The sequence below is a fragment of the Pseudoliparis swirei genome, chromosome 5, assembly GCF_029220125.1.
Source record: "Pseudoliparis swirei isolate HS2019 ecotype Mariana Trench chromosome 5, NWPU_hadal_v1, whole genome shotgun sequence".
NCBI lineage: Eukaryota > Metazoa > Chordata > Actinopteri > Perciformes > Liparidae > Pseudoliparis > Pseudoliparis swirei.
In genome coordinates, this window is record NC_079392.1 from 10052331 (window position 1) to 10074813 (window position 22483).

Here is a 22483-nt window from a genome sequence, read left to right on the forward strand (position 1 = left end):
TGTTTGTGATGTTAGAGAGTCCGTGGGGGTCACCGTGACGTTTGAAATGCGTATTCAGTTCAACTTTATACTTGAAGCAATTATTTCCGGTTTGAGGATAATTGGAACAATTCAAGGAGTCAATAACTCTTATTTTGAAGGTTATGACCGGAAGCAGGAGTTCCACATTCTCTCTTTCTTGACGGGTGAAAAATAACTTTATACATTTGGTTCTGCTCCTGTTGTTCCTCGATCCATTTATTACTCCGCCCCCGACGCGTCGAGAATTTTTTCGCCCCGTCCGGTGTGGACGCATCATAAATACAGCGTTTATCTGTCACTTCGGGTTTGAGTTCAACCAGCTTGAGTTTCACGCCCGCTGAAAGGAGCGCATGCAACGGTTACCCGCTAGCTTGAGCTGACATCTAACAGTTACTTTGGTCACGTTAGCTTCGCTGTCTGGCTTCAACGACACGGTTCAACTCAGTTCAGGGTTCTCTCTCAAATGAGAAGCAGGTAAAACCCACAAGCTGTAACCTAACCAGCGTTCTATAAGAAGGGGAGCAACACACAAGTCCGCCTTTTGGATACCCGACCAGCGAGGTAAGATAAATAAGTTAGCTATAGTATGCGAAATGTGTTTGCACACAATCTTGTAAAGTGCTCTGTAGCACACGTCAGCATGCTCCGTGGTCGTCGGCACAAATTGATCTGGTCGCCTTTCTGCTGACTGTTGTATCGTTACGTAATTCCATTGCAGAGTACACTGAGCCGATTTCGGCTCTGTTGTAGTAAGGTCTCCAACTTTTAACTGTTTTTCCACCCAATGACATGAGTTTGAATCCCATAAATTGATCATATGTATATATATTTATCTCTCTTTTTCTTTTACCATACAACAGTTATTCTGCGTGACACATGTTTGTTCCAAACAGGCGCCAAAGTCTATTTTGTCTATTTTTATTTGACCAACTTTATTTCAAAGGAAGGGCAATTTTCTACCTTCCTGTTTCAACACATAAACAACACGCGACGTTTCAGCTCGAGTGGACTCGTTCTCACAAAATACTCGAGCACGTCTAGTCCGGTATGTTTGGACCTGTAGGTCGGACATTGCATTGAATAATTAAACAATACGGCAACTCATCTTCACTCATCAGCATCACGGCTGCACTCAAAGGGCCGGGTGTAACTAAATCTCTATACATGTAACTACTCCGGAGCATATTGTTGAATAACTGTCGTTGCATTTGATAATTGTTTATTTAAGTGTAAAACTATTGTAGTGCATTTATATAAATATAAGCAAATGTCTCTAGTGCAATGCATCTTTTCTCCTCGGAGACTAATGTTTTTTTTGTACGTTGTCCCTGAAATAAACTTCTAAAATAAAAAAATAAAAAATATTATAACATACATCCATTTAATTTAATTATATTTATTATAACCCACATTACTCTATCAAAGATCAAACGCATGTTATTACATTAACTTTGTTCAAAGCTTTTTTGATTTGGTCCAACAAATAGTGAGCCGCTAAGAACATGTGGTCTGGGGCAATGGTCCTCCACTGGTCTGGCTGGGACTCGCCATCACCCTCAAAGAACATTTTTAACTTCTTAAATTGATTTAATATCTTTTTAATTAAAAGATATTTTTAATGAAAAGATGGTGCAGTTTGAACCTGGGATAGTAAATAATATCAAGAATATGCAGAACATAACTAGTTTCGTTTTACAGTCAATTATAAACCAAAAAGTGCATCTTAAGGACACAACGTACTACAACAAATATAACTATTCAGTAACTTCAGACTTTAAAAAAAAACTCAACAGTGCTTTCATGCACAAATTCAAGTATTAACATTAACTTTTCTTCTGATTACTTTATCAGTAGGCAAATAGTAACTAAGAATTTGTGTCATTAACATACCTGCAAACTTGTCACCTTTCGGCGCAATTTGCCGTTTTGAAATCAAAATACGTCACCCACGTGAATAGTGTAGATCCGAAGAGTTTTTGTTTTGGGATAGGTAGGGTTGGGTACCGAAACCCGGTGCCAATGTGGCACCGGTTCCAATACAACCGGTCTTACCCAGACCGAAACGCAACGCACATTCCGGGAGAGAGGGCGAGTGCAATCACTGGCACCGACAACTCAATGGCAACTCAGTGGCACCTCAGTGGCACCTCAGTGGCAAGTGCCACAGACTTGCATAGATAATGTATTTTTTTAGACTTACTTACAATATGCAACACGATATTGCTGTACAATACTGCTGTACTATATTGAATATTGTTTTGCTACTACTACGTTTCACTTCGTAATATATAACACTTATATACCATGATATGTATAATGTACCCGCCTTTCTTTAATAATAAAAAATATATAATTAATTTTTTTACCATGTCATACTGTTATACCTCCATGAAATTCTCCTTTGAGGAGATGCCACTGTTAGTCTAAAGTTTAAGCACTGGCACTCAGTGACACTTGCCAGCAGTTGCCAGCAGATGCCGCAGCTAGTCAAAAAGTGCCACTACTAGTTAAAAGGTGCCACAGCTAGTCAAAAAGTGCCACTACTAGTTAAAAGGTGCCACAGCTAGTCAAAAAGTGCCACTACTAGTCAAAAAGTGCCAGCGGACGGAGGGTCGGCCAGGCGCGTCTGAGGCATGTCTGCGCAGTGACGAGTCTGCGACGATTTAGTGACAAGCTCCACTGAAGTGCCCGGACAGCGGAAGAAATCACTTTACGTCTCATGGGGTCATCGGACCCTATGAGACGGCATAGATCATATCTGCCTGATGGATCGTCTGGGTCGTGGAATTCCTGCTCATGACTACGCCACTGTCCTGTTGAGACTCCGCCCACTCCTCCTCCCCACTGCCATCTGCCTGATGGATCGTGGAGGTCTCCATCGTGGAATATGCCTACTATGAACTATTCATACACTCTGTCATATTCATTGAATGTATTTTAACTCTAAATCTGTCCTTCTGTACACATTACATCTATTGCATCTGTCCATCCTGGAGAGGGATCCTCCTCTGTTGCTCTCCTCCAGGTTTCTTCCCTTTTTTTCCCCCTGAAGGGTTATTTGGGAGTTTTTCCTGGTCCGATGTGAGGTTTTGGGGCAGGGATGTCTATGTGTACAGATTGTAAAGCACTCCGAGACAAATTTGTAATTTGTGAAATTGGGCTATACAAATAAACTGAATTGAATTGAATTTCATGATCACAAAATGGAGGAGCTGCGGTTTAGCTAGATTGATAGATAGATAGATAGATAGCTAAAATAGCTAGATACACAGATGGATATATATATATATATATAATTAGTGTCTTTTTGTAGACACTTACAATATGCGATAGTGCTGTACATTACTGCTGTACTATATTTAATATTGTTTTGCTTCTACTACGTTTCACTTCGTAATATATTGTAGCGACCCTGTGAAGTGGCTGTCAATCACAGTGTGGCACCGTGATGCTGGTCGAGGGGGCGTGCCTGTGATTGGCGGAGTAGAGGGGAGGCGGGGTTAACCTGTCGGAAAACGGAAGTTACAGGTGGTTGACGGGAACCGTTGTTGTTGACGTTCGACCTGCTAAACTGAGAGGAACACGCTGTCTGTGTTGGTGGATGCCTAATAAAGGGAGGATTAATAACGTCGTCCCGTCTCCGTGTCATCAGTGCCATAACGTCCGAGACGTTACAATATCATGGTATATAAGTGTAATAGATTACGAAGTGAAACGTAGTAGCAAAACAATATTAAATATAGTACAGCAGTAATGTACAGCACTATCTTATTGCATATTGTCAGTAAGTGTCTACAAAAAGACACTAATTAATATATATATATATTAATTAGTGTCTTTTTATATATATATATATATACACACACATCCATCTGTGTATCTAGCTATTTTAGCTATCTATCTATCTAGCTAAACCGCAGCTCCTCCATTCTGTGATCATGAAAGTGATTTATTCCGCTGTCCGGGCACTTCAGTGAAGCTTGTCACTGAGTCGTCGCAGACTCGTCAATGCGCAGACATGCCTCAGACGCGCCTGGCCGACCCTCCGTCCGCTGGCACTTTTTGACTAGTAGTGGCACTTTTTGACTAGCTGTGGCACCTTTTAACTAGTAGTGGCACTTTTTGACTAGCTGCGGCATCTACTGGCAACTGCTGGCAAGTGTCACTGAGTGCCAGTGCTTACACTTTAGACTAACAGTGGCATCTCCTCAAAGGAGAATTTCATGGAGGTATGACATGGTAAAAAAATTAATTATATATTTATTATTATTAAAGAAAGGCGGGTACATTATACATATCATGGTATATAAGTGTTATATATTACGAAGTGAAACGTAGTAGTCGTAAAACAATATTCAATATAGTACAGCAGTATTGTACAGCAATATCGTATTGCATATTGTAAGTAAGTCTAAAAAAATACATTATCTATGCAAGTCTGTGGCACTTGCCACTGAGTTGCCAGTGAGTTGTCGCTGAGTACTGGCACCGAGCGGCACTTGCCACAGACTTGCCACTGAGGTGCCACTGAGGTGCCACTGAGGTGCCAGTGAGTTGCCAGTGAGTTGTCGGTGCCAGTGATTGCACTCGCCCTCTCTCCATTACAGAGTACACTGAGCCGATCTCGGCTCGGTTGTAGTAAGGTCTCCAACTTTTAACTGTTTTTCCACCCAATGACATGAGTTTGAATCCCATAAATTGATCATATGTATATATATTTCTCTCTCTTTTTCTTTTACCATACAACAGAGTTCTTCTGCGTGACACATGTTTGTTCCAAACAGGCGCCAAAGTCTATTTTGTCTAATTTTATTTGACCAACTTTATTTCAAAGGAAGGGCAATTTTCTACCTTCCTGTTTCAACACATAAACAACACGCGACGTTTCAGCTCGAGTGGACTCGTTCTCTCAAAACACTCGAGCACGTCCAGTCCGGTATGTTTGGACCTGTAGGTCGGACATTGCATTGAATAATTAAACAATACGGCAACTCATCTTCACTCATCAGCATCACGGCTGCACTCAAAGGGCCGGTTGTAACTAAATCTCTATACATGTAACTACTCCGGAGCATATTGTTGAATAACTGTCGTTGCATTTGATAATTGTTTATTTAAGTGTAAAACTATTGTAGTGCATTTATATAAATATAAGCAAATGTCTCTAATATTATAACATACATCCATTTAATTTAATTATATTTATTATAACCCACATTACTCTATCAAAGATCAAACGCATGTTATTACATTAACTTTGTTCAAAGCTTTTTTGATTTGGTCCAACAAATAGTGAGCCGCTAAGAACATGTGGTCTGGGGCAATGGTCCTCCACTGGTCTGGCTGGGACTCGCCATCACCCTCAAAGAACATTTTCAACTTCTTAAATTGATTTAATATCTTTTTAATTAAAAGATATTTTTAATGAAAAGATGGTGCAGTTTGAACCTGGGATAGTAAATAATATCAAGAATATGCAGAACATAACTAGTTTCGTTTTACAGTAAATTATAAACCAAAAAGTGCATCTTAACCCTCCTGTCGCCTTAGGGTCATTTTGACCCGATTAAATATTTAACCCTCCTGTCGCCTTAGGGTCATTTTGACCCGATTCAATGTTTCACCCTCCTGTTACCTTTATATTTACTAACATATTTTACCCTTTGGGTTCAATTTGACGCCAGCAATTGAAACCTCCAGAAAATTATTAGAATTAATATTGTTTTCCAAGTTTAAGTGTGAGGCACTTTATGTTTGTTTGTTGACTACCGAAAGAACACCGACATTAAACATTGAATGGGGTCAAATTAATCCTAAGGCGACACGAGGGTGTAATATTGATTCGGGTCAAATTTTTGTTTTGGGATAGGTAGGGTTGGGTACCGAAACCCGGTGCCAATGTGGCACCAGTTCCAATACAACCAGTCTTACCCAGACCGAAACGCAACGATTGAAATTGATAAAAAATATTGTTGTGAACTTCTCAGGTGACTCCGCCCTGTCAGCAGGTTACGATAGCCTCTCATATTTAACTTTGACAGCGGAGGCTGCGCCGTGTGTGACTGCGTGAACCCGTGTCGAGCACACCAGCGTCAGGCTGGGCGCGACGGGGAGACCGTCACGGGTCCCCCTGAACACGTGGAGACCGATTATGACGAGCAGCCCGAACTCAGATTAGTACCGTATCGTTGATTGCAAGTCTTGCATTCATAAAAGTAGCCCAAGAAATAATAAATTAGCCATTATAACCATGTTTAAGCTACGAGCGTGACAGTCTGTCAGCAGATGTGTTGATGTACAGCGATCCCGGCTGTATACCCGGTGTTACTGGGAATATAATGACGGAGGAATAAAGACCGTGGGGCGTCACTTTGTTTCAGTGGAACTCTCGCTGTCAGAAGCAAAACTTTATTTGTCACGTGTCATCTTCAGTCCCTCTGATTGGTTGTTCTCTTTGCCCATCAACACAGTGACAGGATTAACCCTATAAAGTCTGCACATGACAATACATATCACATCATATAATGGAGAACATATATTGTGTATGTTAACAGTCTGATATCCGTTGTTTGTCAGTGCTCCATGATAACGGCTTCGACAGGGAATATGGCCAAAGAGGTTTTTAATGTCCTCATTGTGCGTAAAAAAAAAAAGTATTGGTTCAGGCACCGTTTAGGCACCGGTATCGTTTTAAAAGTACCGGTTTAGCACCGGTATCGGAAAAAACCCAAACGATACCCATCCCTTGGGATAGGGGGGGGGGGGGTAAATTGGACGGCCGGCGTTTATGAGATTGGAGTGAGACACGGAGAACATGCGATGTGGTGCTCTTCGCAATAAAACATCTTTGATGGGACACGTCGAAGGAACAGGCTCCTGAACAGTCATGAAACAGGAACAGACTCGTGAACTCAGAGCTTAGCACACAAGTAAAAAAGGAAGTTGGTTCATGAATGACTTTAACCATATTATATATAATGATAATGTAAAGTTGTTATTATCACTATTATTAGGGCCCGATCACCGAATTATTCAGAGGACCTTTTTTTCTTAAAATGTTTGTTATTATTATTTAGATTTGCGGTCAGAACAATCAAAAGACTGTCGTTATAAAAGCTTTGAGGTGTCATCAAACAACGTGGATGTGGAGACAACAACAAAAAAGCCACCTGCACCCCCCCCCCCCCCCCCCCTCTCGTTGTCACCTTTTTCACCCCTCATGAGTTTGCAGGTATGCATTAAGTATAACTGGACCATCAATCACATTGTTTTTATAAATATATATATACATTTACCTTTTCTAGATGAGCTGTCTGGGTGATGCCCCTCCACTGAGGGTGTTGGTAACGGGCGGCTCTGGCTTGGTGGGCAAGGCCATACAGCATGTGGTCAAAGCGGAGGGAGGAGCCAAGGAAGGGGAGGAATGGATATTCCTCTCCTCCAAAGATGCCAACCTCATGTGAGAGAATATTTCCTCTCACTACTTCCATTATGCAAATGCACACACAATGTGGAGACTGCCTCGCTGCCCTTTTCCTCATTCTGTGTTATTGTGGCCTCTATTCAGGAACATGGAGGAGACGAGGGCTGTGTTCGAGAAACATCGGCCAACCCACGTCATTCACCTGGCTGCTATGGTTGGGGGTCTTTTCAAGAACATGAAATACAACCTGGACTTTTGGGTATGAGGAGAGCCCCTCTTTTGCTATCACTGCTGATAAGCTAGCCAGGTGTTTGGAAAGCTTGTTCGACGTGCGTTGCGAGTGCAATTTGTTGTTATGTTGGTGTTAATGTACTTTATTTTGGATCAGTTTTTTGTTAAAAACGGATGTGTCTGTCCCCTCCAGAGAAACAACATCTACATCAATGATAACGTGCTGCAGGCCGCACATGAAGTTGGCGTGGTCAAAGTTGTTTCCTGCCTGTCCACCTGCATCTTTCCTGATAAGACCACCTACCCTATCGATGAGACCATGGTAACAGACCCGTATGTGTTCGTCAGGCCATGGTACATGTATGTGTTCATCAGGACATTTGTAAACGGCAACTATCTTTGCTTTACTTTCTCTGCACAAGATCCACAACGGTCCACCTCATGAGTCGAACTTTGGCTATGCTTATGCAAAGAGAATGCTTGATGTTCATAACAGGTGGGTACTGATGGCTTTGTGCTGTGAACCTGTTTAGTATATTCCCAATGTTGCGTGAAAAAGCATCGTCTGTATAAAAAAAAAAATGTGTTCCACAGGGCATATTTCGAGCAGCATGGTCGTTGCCATACGGCTGTGATTCCCACTAATGTGTTTGGTCCTCACGACAACTTCAGCATTGAAGACGGTCATGTGCTGCCAGGCCTCATACACAAAGCATACATTGCTCAAAGTAAGTCACATTCTCTTTTATATAATCTAAAATTCCCATTTTGATTAAACACCTGAATTTTGACATTTTTTACACGACCAAAATCTTTCAGCACTAATTTTATGTTATTTTTCAAATTACAATATATCTAGGTCACTTTGTATTGGAGACTAAGCCACACATCACTTCTTATAACTGGGGTCGGTAACGTTGGAGAAACCATCCACACTAGATTTAATAAAATATCCAACTAAAAGACCCAGTTTTGCTTTTCATCACAAAAGTTTGATTTTTTAAAGTGTGTTATGTATTGATTGCCATCTCAATGTAAAAAATAACAATATAACAAGTCATTAAATACATTACATGTCGAAGTGGATATTTTCTTACACTTTAATAGTTTAGTTTTATAAAGCGTATTGAGTTGTGTTGGCACCATGTATTTGATAACGGAGTGGGAAAGCAGCAGGGTATAATGGGGGATCCATATCAATCGTGTACTCATTTCTTTGCACGATCAGAGGAGGGGAAGCCCCTCGTGGTCTGGGGCTCTGGCACTCCCAGAAGACAGTTCATCTACTCTTTGGACCTGGCTCGTCTCTTCCTGTGGGTCATGAGAGAGTATCCAGAGGTAGAGCCAATCATTCTCTCTGGTGAGTCTTCATACACAGCATATTAATCGTGAAAGCCGAATTGACTACATAGTTATGAATGTCTGTGTCCACTGGTTCCAGTTGGAGAGGAGGAAGAAGTGTCCATAAAAGAAGCAGCAGAAGCAGTTGTGCAAGCATTGGACTTCAAAGGAGAAGTGGTGGTATCCTTTGGATCGTGCTCAGTTAATTGACGTCAAGGCAACTTTTTAGAGACATAACTTGAACCTTCATTGAAGACTTGAGGTGACTTCAAATAATATATTTAGCAGGGTTATTCAGATAACTCTGTAAACATCTTCTTGCATCAGACTCCTGGCAATCAAATTAGGTTCCGTGTTTTTGGTGTGATCCCCAGTTTAAAATAATGTGCTGGTGGGTGTTGCACATTGTTAAAATATCATGCATTTTGTATTTAACAGACGTGTATAATTGTTACCGTCGTCCTAGTCTTTATAATCAAATCAGCTATTTAAAATGTTCAATATCACCAGTTCCATGTCCTTACCTTGACCTTTTAGTTTGATACCAGTAAATCAGATGGCCAGTTCAAAAAGACAGCCAGCAATGCAAAGTTGCGCCGCTATAAGCCAGACTTAACATTCACACCCTTCAAACAAGGTAGGTGTGTGTGTAAATGAGAAATACTGCACTGAAAAGTATGGTTTTGATTCCATCTGCTGCCTGTCTTCACTTATTTTTTTCCGACTATCTTACAGCTTTAAAGGAAACCTGTGATTGGTTTGTTACCAACTACGAATCTGCCCGGAAGTGAAAACTATCGCAACCAAGTTAGTACAAAGTCTGTCGGCCCACGGCCCGCTCGGTTGGAATAGAAGCTGAGAAGACGGTGGACAGGACTGGAAGAAACCGAGAGGCGGGGGAGAGAGAAAGGTGGATGGATGTTACTTATGGAGGTCACCAGTTAGTCACTCAATGATTTGGACTGAAGATCTCTGCAACACCATCTAGGCTCATGTCTCTTCAGGTAGAAGAAGAAAGTCCACCTGTATATCTTTTTCTCTTTTGTGCCCTTTATTATTTCCGTTGTTAAATGACTTTCGTTCTTGAAATCCAGGTGCTGGCACAATTAAATATTTACAGTAATTGTTCATTATCAGCATTTAATTGCTGAAATTCCTTAATTCTTTTAAGTTTAGGTGGTCTAGCTTTGAGTCACTGTATTTAATGTACCACGGTTTGGGTTATTTTTACTCTTGCATATCTTGGCACTGAGGAAAATAAAGTTTTTTTTTCCGGTATGTCTAAAGTGTATTGCCTGAATCATTGAAGGATGCGCTACATGCTGTGATATCAGATCATTTTAAGTTTCCATAACTTCCAGTAAGATAAAATGTAAAACAGTAATTTAATTCAGTTGAATTAGACCAAGAAATAATTTATTTACTTTGCTGGCGTCAAAAAACCCCCCAAGGGTAAAATATTTAGTAAATATAAACAGGAGGGTGGGTGAAACATTGAATCGGTCAAAAAAAAAAAAGAGGGGGCGGGGTATATGGTCAAATTCAAATGACCCGAAGGCAACACAAGGGTTAACAGCAGAGAAACATTTACAATGACATCACAATAAGTTTATTAGAATATTTTGCAGAGCAGGCCATCTAGCAACATACATGTACATAGAAAGGTTTAAAAACATGGCAATAAAAGATATAAAAACATCTGTAGTCTTTAGAGTGAAGTGCTCATTTAACATACGAGGTGTGCCCTCCTTCGTGGACTCTGCAGTACTCCTGTCCTAGCACGGCTCTCTTCTTACAGGCCTTCCCAGTCTTTGTGACCCCATTGCACAGCTGACGCCCTGATAGAGAGCTGCCACGGGAGAAAGGGAAGTCAAAAGGCCTAATCAAAGCATGTTTCTATCATAATTAAGGCTTAGGTGTGAACAGTCTAAAAATCCTGACCTGTTGCTGACGTGCGACGGGGTCGGACTCGCACTTCGCGAGTTGTTTTCGAAATCATTCGAGCCGCTCACTGCATCAAAAACACCTCCAAGGTTTCTTGGGGTGACATCAGCAACCACAGCCTATAAAATGTAAAACTGATGACACGATTTGAAAAATTCATGGGCGGACTGTAAATGAACAGCATTTAGCCATCTCTCGTGTGACGTCCCTATTTGCTCACCGCTGAAATAACGGGTTGTGGTGGCAGCCGGGGATTGGAGTGATTGCGTGTGCCAACAATCGGCATTAACCGGGACTCTGGGATCGGCTTCCTTTGAGGAGGCGACACTGCAGATATGCCAAAGTTACCTGGACACAAAGACATCAGTTAGCGCAATTATGAGGACGGAATCAAATGGTGCGTCACAGAATACTTTACGCCCATTCACACATTTTGTCCATGTTACATATTAGTAAATTGTTTTCCTATTCGGAGCAGTACATGTCAAACCTGATATGAAGCTGTGTTGATTCAACAGGTCATGCTCCAGAAAGCAATATTTTTCATTTCTGATGAAAGAATGAAGACTACAAATAAAACAAAGATAGAAGAGCATGCATCATTAAGACGGTCAGAGCCGAAATGGTTACACAATTATTTGATTAATCGAGCACCATAATTAACCTGCAACTGCTTTGACAATGTTTAAAGCAAAAATACCACAGAAACAAGTATTCTCTGCTTTTCTCTTTACATCAGTGTAAATTGAATATCTTTTGGACCATTTGTCTGACCAAAGACGACATTTTGAAGAAGTTACTTTCGGTTTCGCCTTTTGGGAAATCATTCAAAGCATTTATTTTCTTAAAGAAAAAAAAAAAAATGTAATAGACAAAATAATCAAACAATAATTAATTAGCCCCAGCCTGCAGCACAGACCGTATATGACGAGTTGTGCAGACTCACTTCTGCGGTGTGGAGGACGTTGGATACGAGTGGCAGGATGAGACTGGCAGCTTCAGTGGCTCCACAATGTCACGTGGGGGCAGCGGGGAGGCCGACTTTACTCTGATCTGGAGGCACGCCCACAACTGACTCACAAACCAGTGACCTGCCGATATGGATAACACTTTTTTTTTTCTTCTTAAATTGTGAGAAACCCATGAGAAAATGTATGCCACTGTATTTGCCCGGTAAGCATCTTCGAGTCTGTACCCAGAGCGAGGATGAGCAGCAGCAAGCTGAGGCCGGCGAGATCCAGCGCCGGCTGCTGGTTGACCTCGGCCACCGCGTTGAGAGACACGGTGAGCAGCAGCACGGCTCGAGAGAAACCGGGACAACGCAGGAACGTCAGCAGGACGGCGCACAGGACAAAGTAGCCCGTGTGTGCGATACACGTCCACATGGCGGTCAGGCTCAAACCTGAAATAGCAAGTAAATTAAATATGAAATACAATCTTAATTCTCGTACTATGGAGGATGACAAACATTTAGCTGATTTGTTACCGACTAACCAAACACAAACATGTTTTAATGAAAGTTAGTTATTTGGCAACATTTGGAATAGAAGAGACTTAACATCCAATCCAGTTTAATAACTTATACAACAAATCAGATCCACTCATTAAGAGATGTTAAAATTAGTGGATTAATGATTTTTAAAACAGTTGCCGAATCCTTTTCTATATCTTCAATTAAATCACTTCAGCTCAATGTGCATTTAAAATCATTGATTCTTAAAAGAAGTATCAGACCAAAAGTATTTTTTTAAAAAATTAAATAAAGAAATTACAATTAATGTATAGCAGAAACTATGACAACCGGTCACTGCACTGTGGGTGCGAGGGCTCACCTGCCCAGCCAAGGTAGCCCTGGATCATGTGAAGCCTCTCCTCAATCCGGCTCTGCATGTCATCCAGGAAGTGCAGCGTGGCTCCCAGGGTGCCGTTCATGCGCTCCAGTTGGTTCATCAGGTCAGTGTAGTACCGAGAGGTCTGGTCCTGGTACCGCAGAAACTCTGACATACTGTGATCTGATCAGGCGCAGGGGAAAGAAATGAATTTTAAAGACGACACTGATTTCAACAGCGCGTTGGAATAAAACATTTGTGAAGAATTCAGATTCCATTACCAATTTTTTGGTGGATGTCCCGAGCTTGGTGGCTGACATCTGCGAGGTCTTTAACAATCGCCTTGTGGCTGTCCTGCACCTCCGAGCTTTGGACCTGCAGGTGTTCACTCACATTCTCTAAAAGGGGACAGGAAGGCCGGCCGAAGGGAATACATATAAATGTAATACTACAGGCATTCTTATCGTTTCATCCCCCACTTTGAACCAGTTGTGTGGCCTGTATGTGCTTTCAAAGACTAAGATTTCAACCACAGCAATGTAAAGCCCAAAAGAAGGCGCACGTTTTGGTATATCGACCCTTCGTACACGCAGCACTGCTTGTCAAAAGTAAACGCGCTAAATATTTGTCAGTGTGAAATACGTGCGCGCCCTCACCCATTCGCTTTGTAATGCCCTGAATGAGCTGGGCTACCAGTTCCTGTCCGGAGGCAATGAGAGCCTTTTCCTGGCCCAGACGCTCCAGGTTGTCCCTCATTGAACTCTCCATTTGGCCCTGGCCTTCGTACAGCTTCCCCTGCTGGGCCTGCAGAGCACCGTGACCGTCCAACAGCTTGTCCAAGGAGGCTGCGGTCAGCTCCTTTAGCGCCAGCTGGCCCTCCTGGTAGAAAACACTACGCTCAGAGCTCAGTCAAACGGCATCCTACGCACATAAAGACGCCATGGCAAAACATTGCAATACAAAGTTGGAAATCTACCTTCAGGTCCTTCATTGTATCGAGCTGGCTCGTGGCCGTGGAGATGAGAGCGTTGACAGTTTGTTCCGCTCGGCGCCGGAAGAGCTGCTGGCGCGTCGCGTAACAAACCGAGCGCGCCCTGTTGCTCACTATGTGGTAGGCGTTCCACGTGTCTGAATCCATGTCTGATGTGCACTCTTTAATAGTCTGAAACAGCAAAATTAGAGTGCTCCACAAAGATCCAAAACAAATGTTGATTTTAAAATACAATGATATATATATATATCTTTTACCATTTGCTCTGTACACAGGTAGGTCCGGCGCCCTTCCGTCTCCGCCTGGCAATTTAACAGTACGACTCCGAGCTTCGCGAGCTGCTCCTCCGGGAGGCGTTCACAGCTCGCCTTCAGCTGGGCAACCACCTGCAACAGAGCAGGCGCCTTATTGAAATGTCACGGTAAAAACCAGTGACTGCGTACTACCAACGTAAGAACGGCTGCCATTGGATAAAAATGTCCAAACCCCTTTACAGCAGGGTTTCCCCAACTTGTCTGGGATCCAATTTAATTTCTAGTCCCCAAAAAACTCTTGTGAAAGCACTCAGAGGTCTATTTCAATTTTTGCACACAAAAAAATCCTAAACATTAGCAGGTTGCAGCATCTTTAAGATGACAATATTGTTGGGGTACGTTGTGTTTACACAAAACAAACATAGTAAATTGTATGCATGGGTTTGTCAGTCCTCTTCCACTATTTAAATAAATAAATAAAGTAATTCATTGTTAGATGAATAAAAAACAGGTTGCATATGTGACCAAGTGGTTTCTCAGCCAAATACTGAGAAACCCTGAATGTTTAGTTTACCCTGTAATGACAGCTGTCTAATGGGCTGAGCTCCATCAGCTTCGACTCAGCCAAAAACCTCTCATCTACAGTCGTCATCTCAAACCGGGCATCCTTTTCAAGAAGTGCTGGGACTTCTGCTGCGGATGGAGGAGGTGCTGCTGCTGCTTGTGGTGCTGGTGGAGGCGCCTCCGTTCCTTTCAGCCACTCAAACAACCCGTTGACTGCCGGACTCCAACAGGCCAGCATGCAGATCAGCAGCAAGCACAGGTGGTGGACCAGGAGATGGCCCATGTCTGGAGCAGAACACAAGAATGCATCAATACATCCCTTCAATTTTTAAAAAGGGCAAGCGATTTGCGACAGCGCGAAAAATAAATCATCGTATAGTTGGTTCAGATGTATTTTATATTGTAAAATTTCTTAATGCTGAGCTACTTCAAGCTATCCCGTCAGTTTGAGAAGAAGGAAATGTATTAAATAATTACTGCATCTGTTAATGTGCGACAGGAACCATTGATCATTAACTTTTTTTACTTGCGATTAATATTAAGTCAACAATGTCAATTAATTTAGATACATTAGAGATGAAGTGCCTCCCAACATTTTTTTATAGGAAATGCGTAGTCCATGTTGAACTTTATTAGAAAAAAACTAAACATATCTAATACCTACTTTGTGTAACTGCCTGATTTTACTTAGATCATTGTCACTAACCGCATGACAAAAAGTGAGATACACACAAGCGAGTGGGTTAACAAAAAGGGTTTATTTAACTTAGGTAGTATAAAACACAACTTAGCACAGTGGCATGTGGAGTCAGTTCAAAAGCGGAGGTGAGTGCATGAGTGGAACGTGTGCGTGTAATGTTGTATATAGTGTAGAGATAAAGCACAATTTTGAACAAAGAGCCAACAGGTGTCTCAGGACGCAGAGGGGCACCAGCTCAGACCAGAGGGCCTTTTCAGAGAGTCCACTGGCACATAAGGCACACGTGCTTCCAATGCTGCTAATTGACACAGGTGTCCCCACTCTCCTGATGACCCTCTGCCACGCCCACCTGCAGGGATAACAGCCTGTGGCAGAGACGGTATTCACACCATCTGAAATCTCGTCAAGATAACTTTAACAATCCTGCCTTAACCTCAACTCGCAGGAGAAAGTTAGCAATGTCCTTAAAATATCCAAGTGTTAAGAAGGTCGGCAGATAGTAACAACAGAACAAATAGTTTGGAAGATTGTTTGACAAGATGCAGAATTATTGATTGTGTTTTATATGAATGAATGGGATCTTATCAAACCCCTGCAGAAATAACCATAAGTGCATGCACGCTGACACTAATCAAAACGTGTATTCATGAGATTCACACTGAGGCTTCGCCCGGGCATGTCTGCGCTGCTGCACTGGCGCGCCAATAGGATACCTGCTATAACATTTAAGCATTAAATGAATAAATAACACATTTACATTACACTTTACTAATGAGGGGAGAAAACGCGACGATGAAGGGGAAACATGCGCATTAAAATCTACCAGGACGCAATTAATAATTTCCGTCTGTTCTAAGCCCCCATCAAATGCGCAAAAGGAGAGCTACACTTTGATCCACTATATGCAAGTATGATCATTATAAATTAATGTCCTTGCTTTTCTATGCACGGGGGATTAAAAGCACATTTTAAACATTGCTGAATCATGTACCTGTACCTCAATCTTTGCAGGTCCTCGGGCTGCTATGTCCCTCTCACAGCTGATCGAAATGACAGTCGCTTTTGTTTTGTCCTTTATCTTACCGCTCCACAATGTATAAAGACGAGTATACAGCCAATGGGACGAGTCGCATTTTTGGGGGTGGAGGTGGGGGACGGACGTGTGTTAGATTTATACCACATGTGAAACGGGCCGTTCGTGTGCGGAATCATGTGTGGGTATACAATGCAAGAAGGACCCGCCCACCCGGTGGTGCAACACAGGAGTGATATAACGAACCCACCGATAGTTCCCTGGAATTCAACTGGTTGGTTTTTCTGGACGCTGCGGACGTTTCCGACCTGAGAGACAGCTTCAACTCAACTACCATTTGATCTTTGATAACACGTTGGACGTCAGCCATTCAGGAAAGATCCCTCAGGTGAATAAATATCCTACCACCAAGGTAAAGCTGGTGTTATTCACAACAGCGCGTGACATCGTGTTTATGTCACTCCGTGTTATTGTATAGTTGTCCAGTCAACAAGTAACACGTGCATTGTATTTCTAATCTGCTGGATTATTGTGTTGCTAGCTAGCGTCAGATGCAGCACCGGGGCTGGGTTTTTGCTTTCGTGGGTTTTTCGGGGGGGGGGGGGAGACACAGGTTTTTTTTACATTTTAGAGACTCTCCTTCCCCGACCTGGAGACACTGCACACTGTTTACAGCCAGGTGCTAGCCACAGCACCGCTCCGCCAGACATGCTAGCATCCAACTAGCACCCTCGCCGACTGGACCTCCCGCTGCCTCTGGGCCAACGTCTGCAGCAATGGACGAGTCCGGCATCAAGAAGCAGAACTGGGACGTGAAGGAGACCGAGTTGTTTCTGGACATCCTCAAGGAGCTGGACATGAAGAAGTGCTTGGACGGGCGGAAAGTGAGGAACAACAAGCTCTTCAAGGTGGCGCACCGGAGGATGACGGCGGCCGGTTACCACAGGTCTGTGGACCAGCTGAAGTTTCGCTGGAAACTCCTCAAAAGTGCGTATTACAAGTGCAAAAGAGAGCCCGACTCTCCGGCGCCGACCAAGATACAGGGCTGGTGGCGGTACGAAAAGACGATGGTGGCCATCATGGAGTCCAGGCACCCGCAGCTGGTCGGATCCGGAGTGAACTCCGACAGGACCGACGACGTGATGGAAGACTCGGACGGAGACGCGTCGGTGCTGCGCTGGCCGCAGCCCGGCCCGGACAATGGCGCCCAGAACCTGGGGTTAATTGTAGGCAGTGACGACGCGACGTAGCCGTGTCATTCAATCACACCCGTGGTTTTTCCATTCCCCCCCCATGTGTTGTCTCGATGCATGCGCTCATTGCCCGACTGTGAACGTGTCTCTGGGTTGTGTTGACATACAGTCACTTGCTAGGCACACCTCACTCAAACTAATGCGGGTCAAATGGGAAAGTCCTGCGAGGAATCCGCCGTGTAGTTTTAGAACAGTGTTCACTCAACTGTGTGATGATATTGATTTGTGTTTTTGCTATATTTATATCTATATGGATAGAATAATTGTTATACACTTCTATAATGCAGTGATTAAAAACAACATGTATATTATTCAAACAGGTAATCTAATAGTGACAATTAGTTTAGATATTTACATTAAAGTAAACATTCACAAGTGCTGTTCAAAACCTCTTGAAGAATAATATTGTAAAATATTAAATTATTTTGGGTGTGTGTGTGGAATTTTCCTCCGCTACCATTTTTATTCTTCAAGTGGAAAAGCGTAAGAGATGCTCCATCACAAGTTCTCCAAATAGCAACAGTCATAAAAAACAAAGATATTATAAAATAAAACAGACGGATGTAATCTTCACATTTGATAAGTGACACGTTTTTAAAATCCTCCCTTCAACATGTCAATACATTTAGGAAATCTACAACTGATTCCGGATATTGAAGAAAATATACTAGTTTACGGCTTTGCTTTTGGATTCGGTTAAGAAAATAAGATTTTTTTATTTTTGTCATCGCTATAAATTAATCTGCTGATTATCTCATTGTTTTGTCAATAACCTATCAGAAAAATGCTGGTTATAAATAACTTCCATCTTGCCGTGGTGATGTGTTCAAAATGCTTGTTTGATTTGACAAACAGTCCAAAATCCCAAAATATAAATGTCCTATCATAAATGACAAATAAAAGAATGAACTCTTCATATATATAAAAGCTGGAACCACAGTGAAGTGTTGGCACATTTACTTGAAATATACCTAAAACGTTAACTCGACCAAAATAATTGCGTTAACATTTTTCCGTCTTGTCTAAATCAGCTAATTTACTAATATTTGCAGCATTTAATTTTCTAATGGAAAATAACTGAATCGTGGTGTATGTGTGATATCATTCTCACCGTGGGCAACATGCCATAGTAGCTCTTGTGTTATCGGCCATCCTTTTGATTTTACACCCATCGTTAAATTATGATGTAACCAGTTTTGAATGTTTCCGCTTAAATCTGTTCTTTACTTTTTTTCTTCTGTTTTTTTTAGATAAAAATGGACCCTGAGATGGACTCTCAGCTGAAGATTGGTTTCATTGGTGCAGGGAACATGGCCTTCGGTATCGCAAAGGGCATCTTGTCAGGTGAGGAGAGAGAGGGGGAGAGTTGTTGAAATGGAGCAGACGGGTTCTAAATACAGACGGTAACGGTCTCTTGTGTGTTCCCATTTATAGGAAATGTTCTTCCTGTAAACGTCAGAGTGAGCGCACCATCCTCCAGGAACTTTGGCCGTTTTCAGGTACTTCTTTCCCAGTTCAGTGCGATGGGTTTGTTCTGTAGGACAGTGAGCAGTCGTAGTTCAGACCATGCTTTCTGTTCATAACTAAAGGTTACTTGTGATTGGCTGTTGGACTTGCAAACCAATCCATTGTCGTGCTGAGCTGGTTCGGTTCTGCTGCTCAGTCCTGTGTGCATATGATACAGTAATTTAAGGGTACAAATCAATAATTCATGTGCAGGAATTAGCAGGTCATGTTCTCAAATTGTAAATGTGTGAAAGATTACAGTTATAATTGATATGCCATGGTGACGTTTACAAATTATTTAGATTTGACCAACGGGTATCAAAGATATTCAATTAAGTTTCATCACACCCATCTCGCTTCCCATCTTAAGTTAGCTTGTCCATAATCATTCCATAATCAAAATATATAAGCCGTATAGTGAAAACTGAGACAGATATACAGTGGCAAAGCTGGGAACAGATAATGCTTTTGCTTGAAAATGGAAATGTGTTGGCAAAATAGCTTCCAATTGATTTGGAAATCAATTGCTGAAAACCCAAAAGTTACGTGGAATACACTAATGTATGTGATAAATACATATCTAATTGAAAGATAATATTCGTTTCATGCCGGTAGCCTTCTCACTGACCTGAGTAGCCTAATCAATCTTTAGTTCCAATTGCTTGACACTAATTTGACATGAATGAATATCATATATATATATATATATATATGATCTGACTGATCGCCTGCCTCTGTGTAGTGGTCCTGTTTGTATCCTCTGTTTTATTGACCTCGTCATATGAAACCAGGTGAACCGTTATTCTCCCTGAGTGTTTCTACATGGTGGTGGGAGGTCCGGGGCGGTAACATCCCTTCCATTGGCTTCCAGGAGCTCGGGATTGCAGTCACTCACTCCAACGTAGAGGTGGTCTCTGGGTCAGACGTGGTCTTTGTCGCAGTTAAACCTCACCTGGTTCAGCCCGTTCTAAATGAGATCTCCCTACACGTCACTGACCGACACATTATTGTGTCTGTAGCAGCGGGAGTAACGCTGACAACATTGGAAGAGGTGAGGGCCCCATGTGTAATGCTGTTGCAAATAAATGGTGGTTTTGTGCTGCTCTAAACATGAGATTTGTTTTCCTCTCTTTTAATCCCAAGCTCCTGCCCGAGAATTCCGTTGTCATCAGGCTCATGCCAAATCTCCCATGTGTGGTTCAGGAAGGGGCTCTTCTGTTTTCGAGGGGAACCCATGCGAAGCAGGAAGATGGAGCTCTGCTTTACTCTTTGTTGCATCGCTGTGGTTTGGTGGAGGAGGGACCCGAGGCCTGGATCGACATCCACACTGGGCTGAGCGGGAGCGGAGTAGCTTTTGTGAGTGTCCCTGGATTGTGTGCTGTGTTTTAGAAGGAAGTATTTGGCCTAATTGCTTGCTGACTTGTGTTGTAACGCTCCTTCAAAAACAAAGAAGTTAATGTTAATTGAGGATTAGATTCTTGCCTTTAATTGAATTAAGTTAAAAATGAAAAAAAATAGTGAGATGCTGCACACTGTGGTGTCGGAGCAGCTCTCTTTCACCAGGAAACAACATTTGGTCTCGCTGTATTGTTGTCCGGGTGGAAACAGCGAAAACACGCAGTCCAGTGCCAGAAATAAGCCTATATGAAATTGAATATTCGCAGTCATAGACATTATTAACATTGTGTGTGTTTTATGCTCCTTTTTAAATCGGCTCTATGTGATCCATCTCTGCAGGTGTATCTGTTTGCTGAAGCGCTGGCAGAAGGAGCTGTTAAAATGGGAATGCCAAGTGCTTTGGCACATAGCATCGCATCCCAAACTGTTCTGGTCAGTTTTTACTGTGCTTTTGTTTCACTGTAGCAACATAATTACATTTATTTTGTTTTTGTTCCAGCACAATATTTGTATACACCATCATTATTCTAGTCTCTGTTCCATCTGTTGCAGGGCGCTGGGAGATTGCTACGTGAGTCTGGGAAGCATCCAGCGCAGCTTCGCTCTGAGGTCTGCACCCCAGGTGGAACAACCATCTACGGGCTTCACACCCTGGAACAGGGCGGCGTGAGAGCATCCACCATGAGCGCCGTGGAATCCGCCACCAACAGAGCGAGGGAGCTCGGCCAAAAGTCGACGACAGCATCCAGGAAATGACAGCTGCCGTTTGCCTTTATAAATATTTAATGGACTTGATTCAAGCCGTGCAACAAAAAGCAGACTTTTTGTTGCACGGTCACCATGGAACACAAAGACAATGCAGGACTTGTCCCTCATTTTTCTCACTTTTCCCACTTTATTTTGTGCATCTCATACTTGAAATGTTGGATGAATCTTTGACACTGATAAGTACATTTTTTGTACATGACCCTTTGATTTCTTTGGAGAGTATTGCTACTTTTACATGCGCATCGATAATCCAATATGTAATGCAAGTAAGGTATGACTAAACAATTGGCTGCATAGTACTCTTTTACATTTACTCTTTTTCATGTTATCTTATGAGTTTGAATAGAGACGCAAACACTGATGTAGAGTAATGGAGAGACGCTTGTTAGTTATCAATCAATGAAATTATACTCTCCACCATAACTTTTCTCGTAATGCCTTACTTGCCATGATTGGCTTATTGTGTGCATGTAATGTGGAGTGCAGAATGGAAGTAAATTGTGTGGCTGTATTTAATTATTTGAGAAAATACGATGTCAAATGAAGCGTATAGTAAACCAACATTTTGGGTGATTAAAGAAGGCCCCTGGCTGTCCCAGTTGTAGTTACAATCTAGTTGTTGGCTATGTGTTGAACACAATGTTGAGAAAAATGGTCATGATTCATAATTCAAAGTATGCAATGGGTTTTTCATAACGTGTCCTGTTAAAAAGCTCCCTAAGCCTGAGTTAAGTTGTCTTGCAATCATAACACGGCAATGTAACAATGTACCAGGAACCATTCTGATAGTGGATTAAGTAATTTTTTGACTAAATGCAAACAATAAATCATGATTTAATATAGATCAAGCTACCAATCTGTATATACATGAAATTGAAAGTAACTATCTTTACCAGCTGCATGATCACAAACATGAAGTGATCTACACATTAGTGCAGCTATAATTGTATAATATGAATAGTTTATTACATGTGTATTTTAATTTGAAGGAGTTAAAAGTACGTCTTCCACCACTGGCTTAAAGTCTAACCAGGTTTAAGGTGTGGGTAAATTAGTACACACACCTTAAACATAAACAAGGCTTGTCATACCAGGACAAAGGTTTAAAATACACGAAGTGGTCCTTTAAACAAAATTTAGATCCCATAATGATCCACTGTGAGAATAATAGTTCATATTATTCTGATCATTGAGTGTCAACAATGCATGGGTTTTTAGCGAGGGGCA

At 42.0% G+C, this 22483-nt stretch overlaps 3 protein-coding genes across 8 annotated transcripts; 2 read left to right on the forward strand and 1 right to left on the reverse strand.

Moving 5' to 3' along the window:
- Positions 1 to 210: 210 nt before the first annotated feature.
- LOC130193800 (GDP-L-fucose synthase-like) lies at positions 211 to 10294 on the forward strand. The gene is made up of 10 exons (XM_056414547.1): positions 211 to 582; positions 7326 to 7480; positions 7589 to 7703; positions 7869 to 7997; positions 8098 to 8171; positions 8270 to 8403; positions 8904 to 9035; positions 9117 to 9196; positions 9554 to 9653; positions 9752 to 10294. Exons 2-10 carry the CDS (start codon positions 7326 to 7328, stop codon positions 9805 to 9807), a joined length of 975 nt encoding a protein of 324 aa, XP_056270522.1. The 5' UTR covers positions 211 to 582; the 3' UTR covers positions 9808 to 10294.
- A 304-nt stretch (positions 10295 to 10598) lies between these two features.
- Positions 10599 to 16989, reverse strand: bmb (brambleberry). Of its 6 annotated transcripts, none has more exons than XM_056414538.1 (13): positions 16956 to 16989; positions 14609 to 14883; positions 14038 to 14166; positions 13766 to 13951; positions 13446 to 13668; positions 13071 to 13187; positions 12793 to 12972; positions 12156 to 12362; positions 11907 to 12051; positions 11451 to 11527; positions 11181 to 11308; positions 10958 to 11079; positions 10599 to 10865 (listed from the first exon to the last, which is right to left on the reverse strand). In XM_056414538.1, exons 2-13 carry the CDS (start codon positions 14879 to 14881, stop codon positions 10739 to 10741), a joined length of 1914 nt encoding a protein of 637 aa, XP_056270513.1. In that variant the 5' UTR covers positions 14882 to 14883; positions 16956 to 16989; the 3' UTR covers positions 10599 to 10738. The 6 variants fall into 6 exon arrangements, with proteins under 6 accessions (XP_056270513.1, XP_056270514.1, XP_056270516.1 ...); XM_056414539.1 differs by lacking the exon at positions 16956 to 16989 and adding an exon at positions 16296 to 16719 and having other exon boundaries at positions 14038 to 14154; XM_056414541.1 differs by lacking the exon at positions 16956 to 16989 and adding an exon at positions 16296 to 16719 and having other exon boundaries at positions 11451 to 11509.
- A 13-nt stretch (positions 16990 to 17002) lies between these two features.
- On the forward strand, positions 17003 to 22100 carry pycr3 (pyrroline-5-carboxylate reductase 3). Its single transcript, XM_056414543.1, has 7 exons — positions 17003 to 17557; positions 18835 to 18928; positions 19019 to 19083; positions 19962 to 20141; positions 20234 to 20446; positions 20828 to 20920; positions 21041 to 22100. The coding sequence occupies exons 1-7, from the start codon at positions 17108 to 17110 to the stop codon at positions 21242 to 21244; spliced, it is 1299 nt and encodes a 432-aa protein (XP_056270518.1). The 5' UTR covers positions 17003 to 17107; the 3' UTR covers positions 21245 to 22100.
- Positions 22101 to 22483: the final 383 nt, after the last annotated feature.

Excerpts from the sequence above, each read along its gene's own strand:
- LOC130193800 (XM_056414547.1), top strand. The coding sequence starts at position 7,326 with ATGAGCTGTCTGGGTGATGCCCCTCCACTGAGGGTGTTGGTAACGGGC. Across the intron at positions 7,704-7,868 it reads AATACAACCTGGACTTTTGG|AGAAACAACATCTACATCAA; the intron begins GTATGAGGAGAG and ends TGTCCCCTCCAG. Across the intron at positions 8,404-8,903 it reads CAAAGCATACATTGCTCAAA|AGGAGGGGAAGCCCCTCGTG; the intron begins GTAAGTCACATT and ends TTGCACGATCAG.
- bmb (XM_056414538.1), bottom strand. The coding sequence starts at position 14,881 with ATGGGCCATCTCCTGGTCCACCACCTGTGCTTGCTGCTGATCTGCATG. Across the intron at positions 14,167-14,608 it reads TAGACAGCTGTCATTACAGG|GTGGTTGCCCAGCTGAAGGC; the intron begins GTAAACTAAACA and ends GCTCTGTTGCAG. Across the intron at positions 13,188-13,445 it reads GGGCATTACAAAGCGAATGG|AGAATGTGAGTGAACACCTG; the intron begins GTGAGGGCGCGC and ends GTCCCCTTTTAG.
- pycr3 (XM_056414543.1), top strand. The coding sequence starts at position 17,108 with ATGGACGAGTCCGGCATCAAGAAGCAGAACTGGGACGTGAAGGAGACC. Across the intron at positions 18,929-19,018 it reads CGCAAAGGGCATCTTGTCAG|GAAATGTTCTTCCTGTAAAC; the intron begins GTGAGGAGAGAG and ends TCCCATTTATAG. Across the intron at positions 19,084-19,961 it reads GGAACTTTGGCCGTTTTCAG|GAGCTCGGGATTGCAGTCAC; the intron begins GTACTTCTTTCC and ends ATTGGCTTCCAG.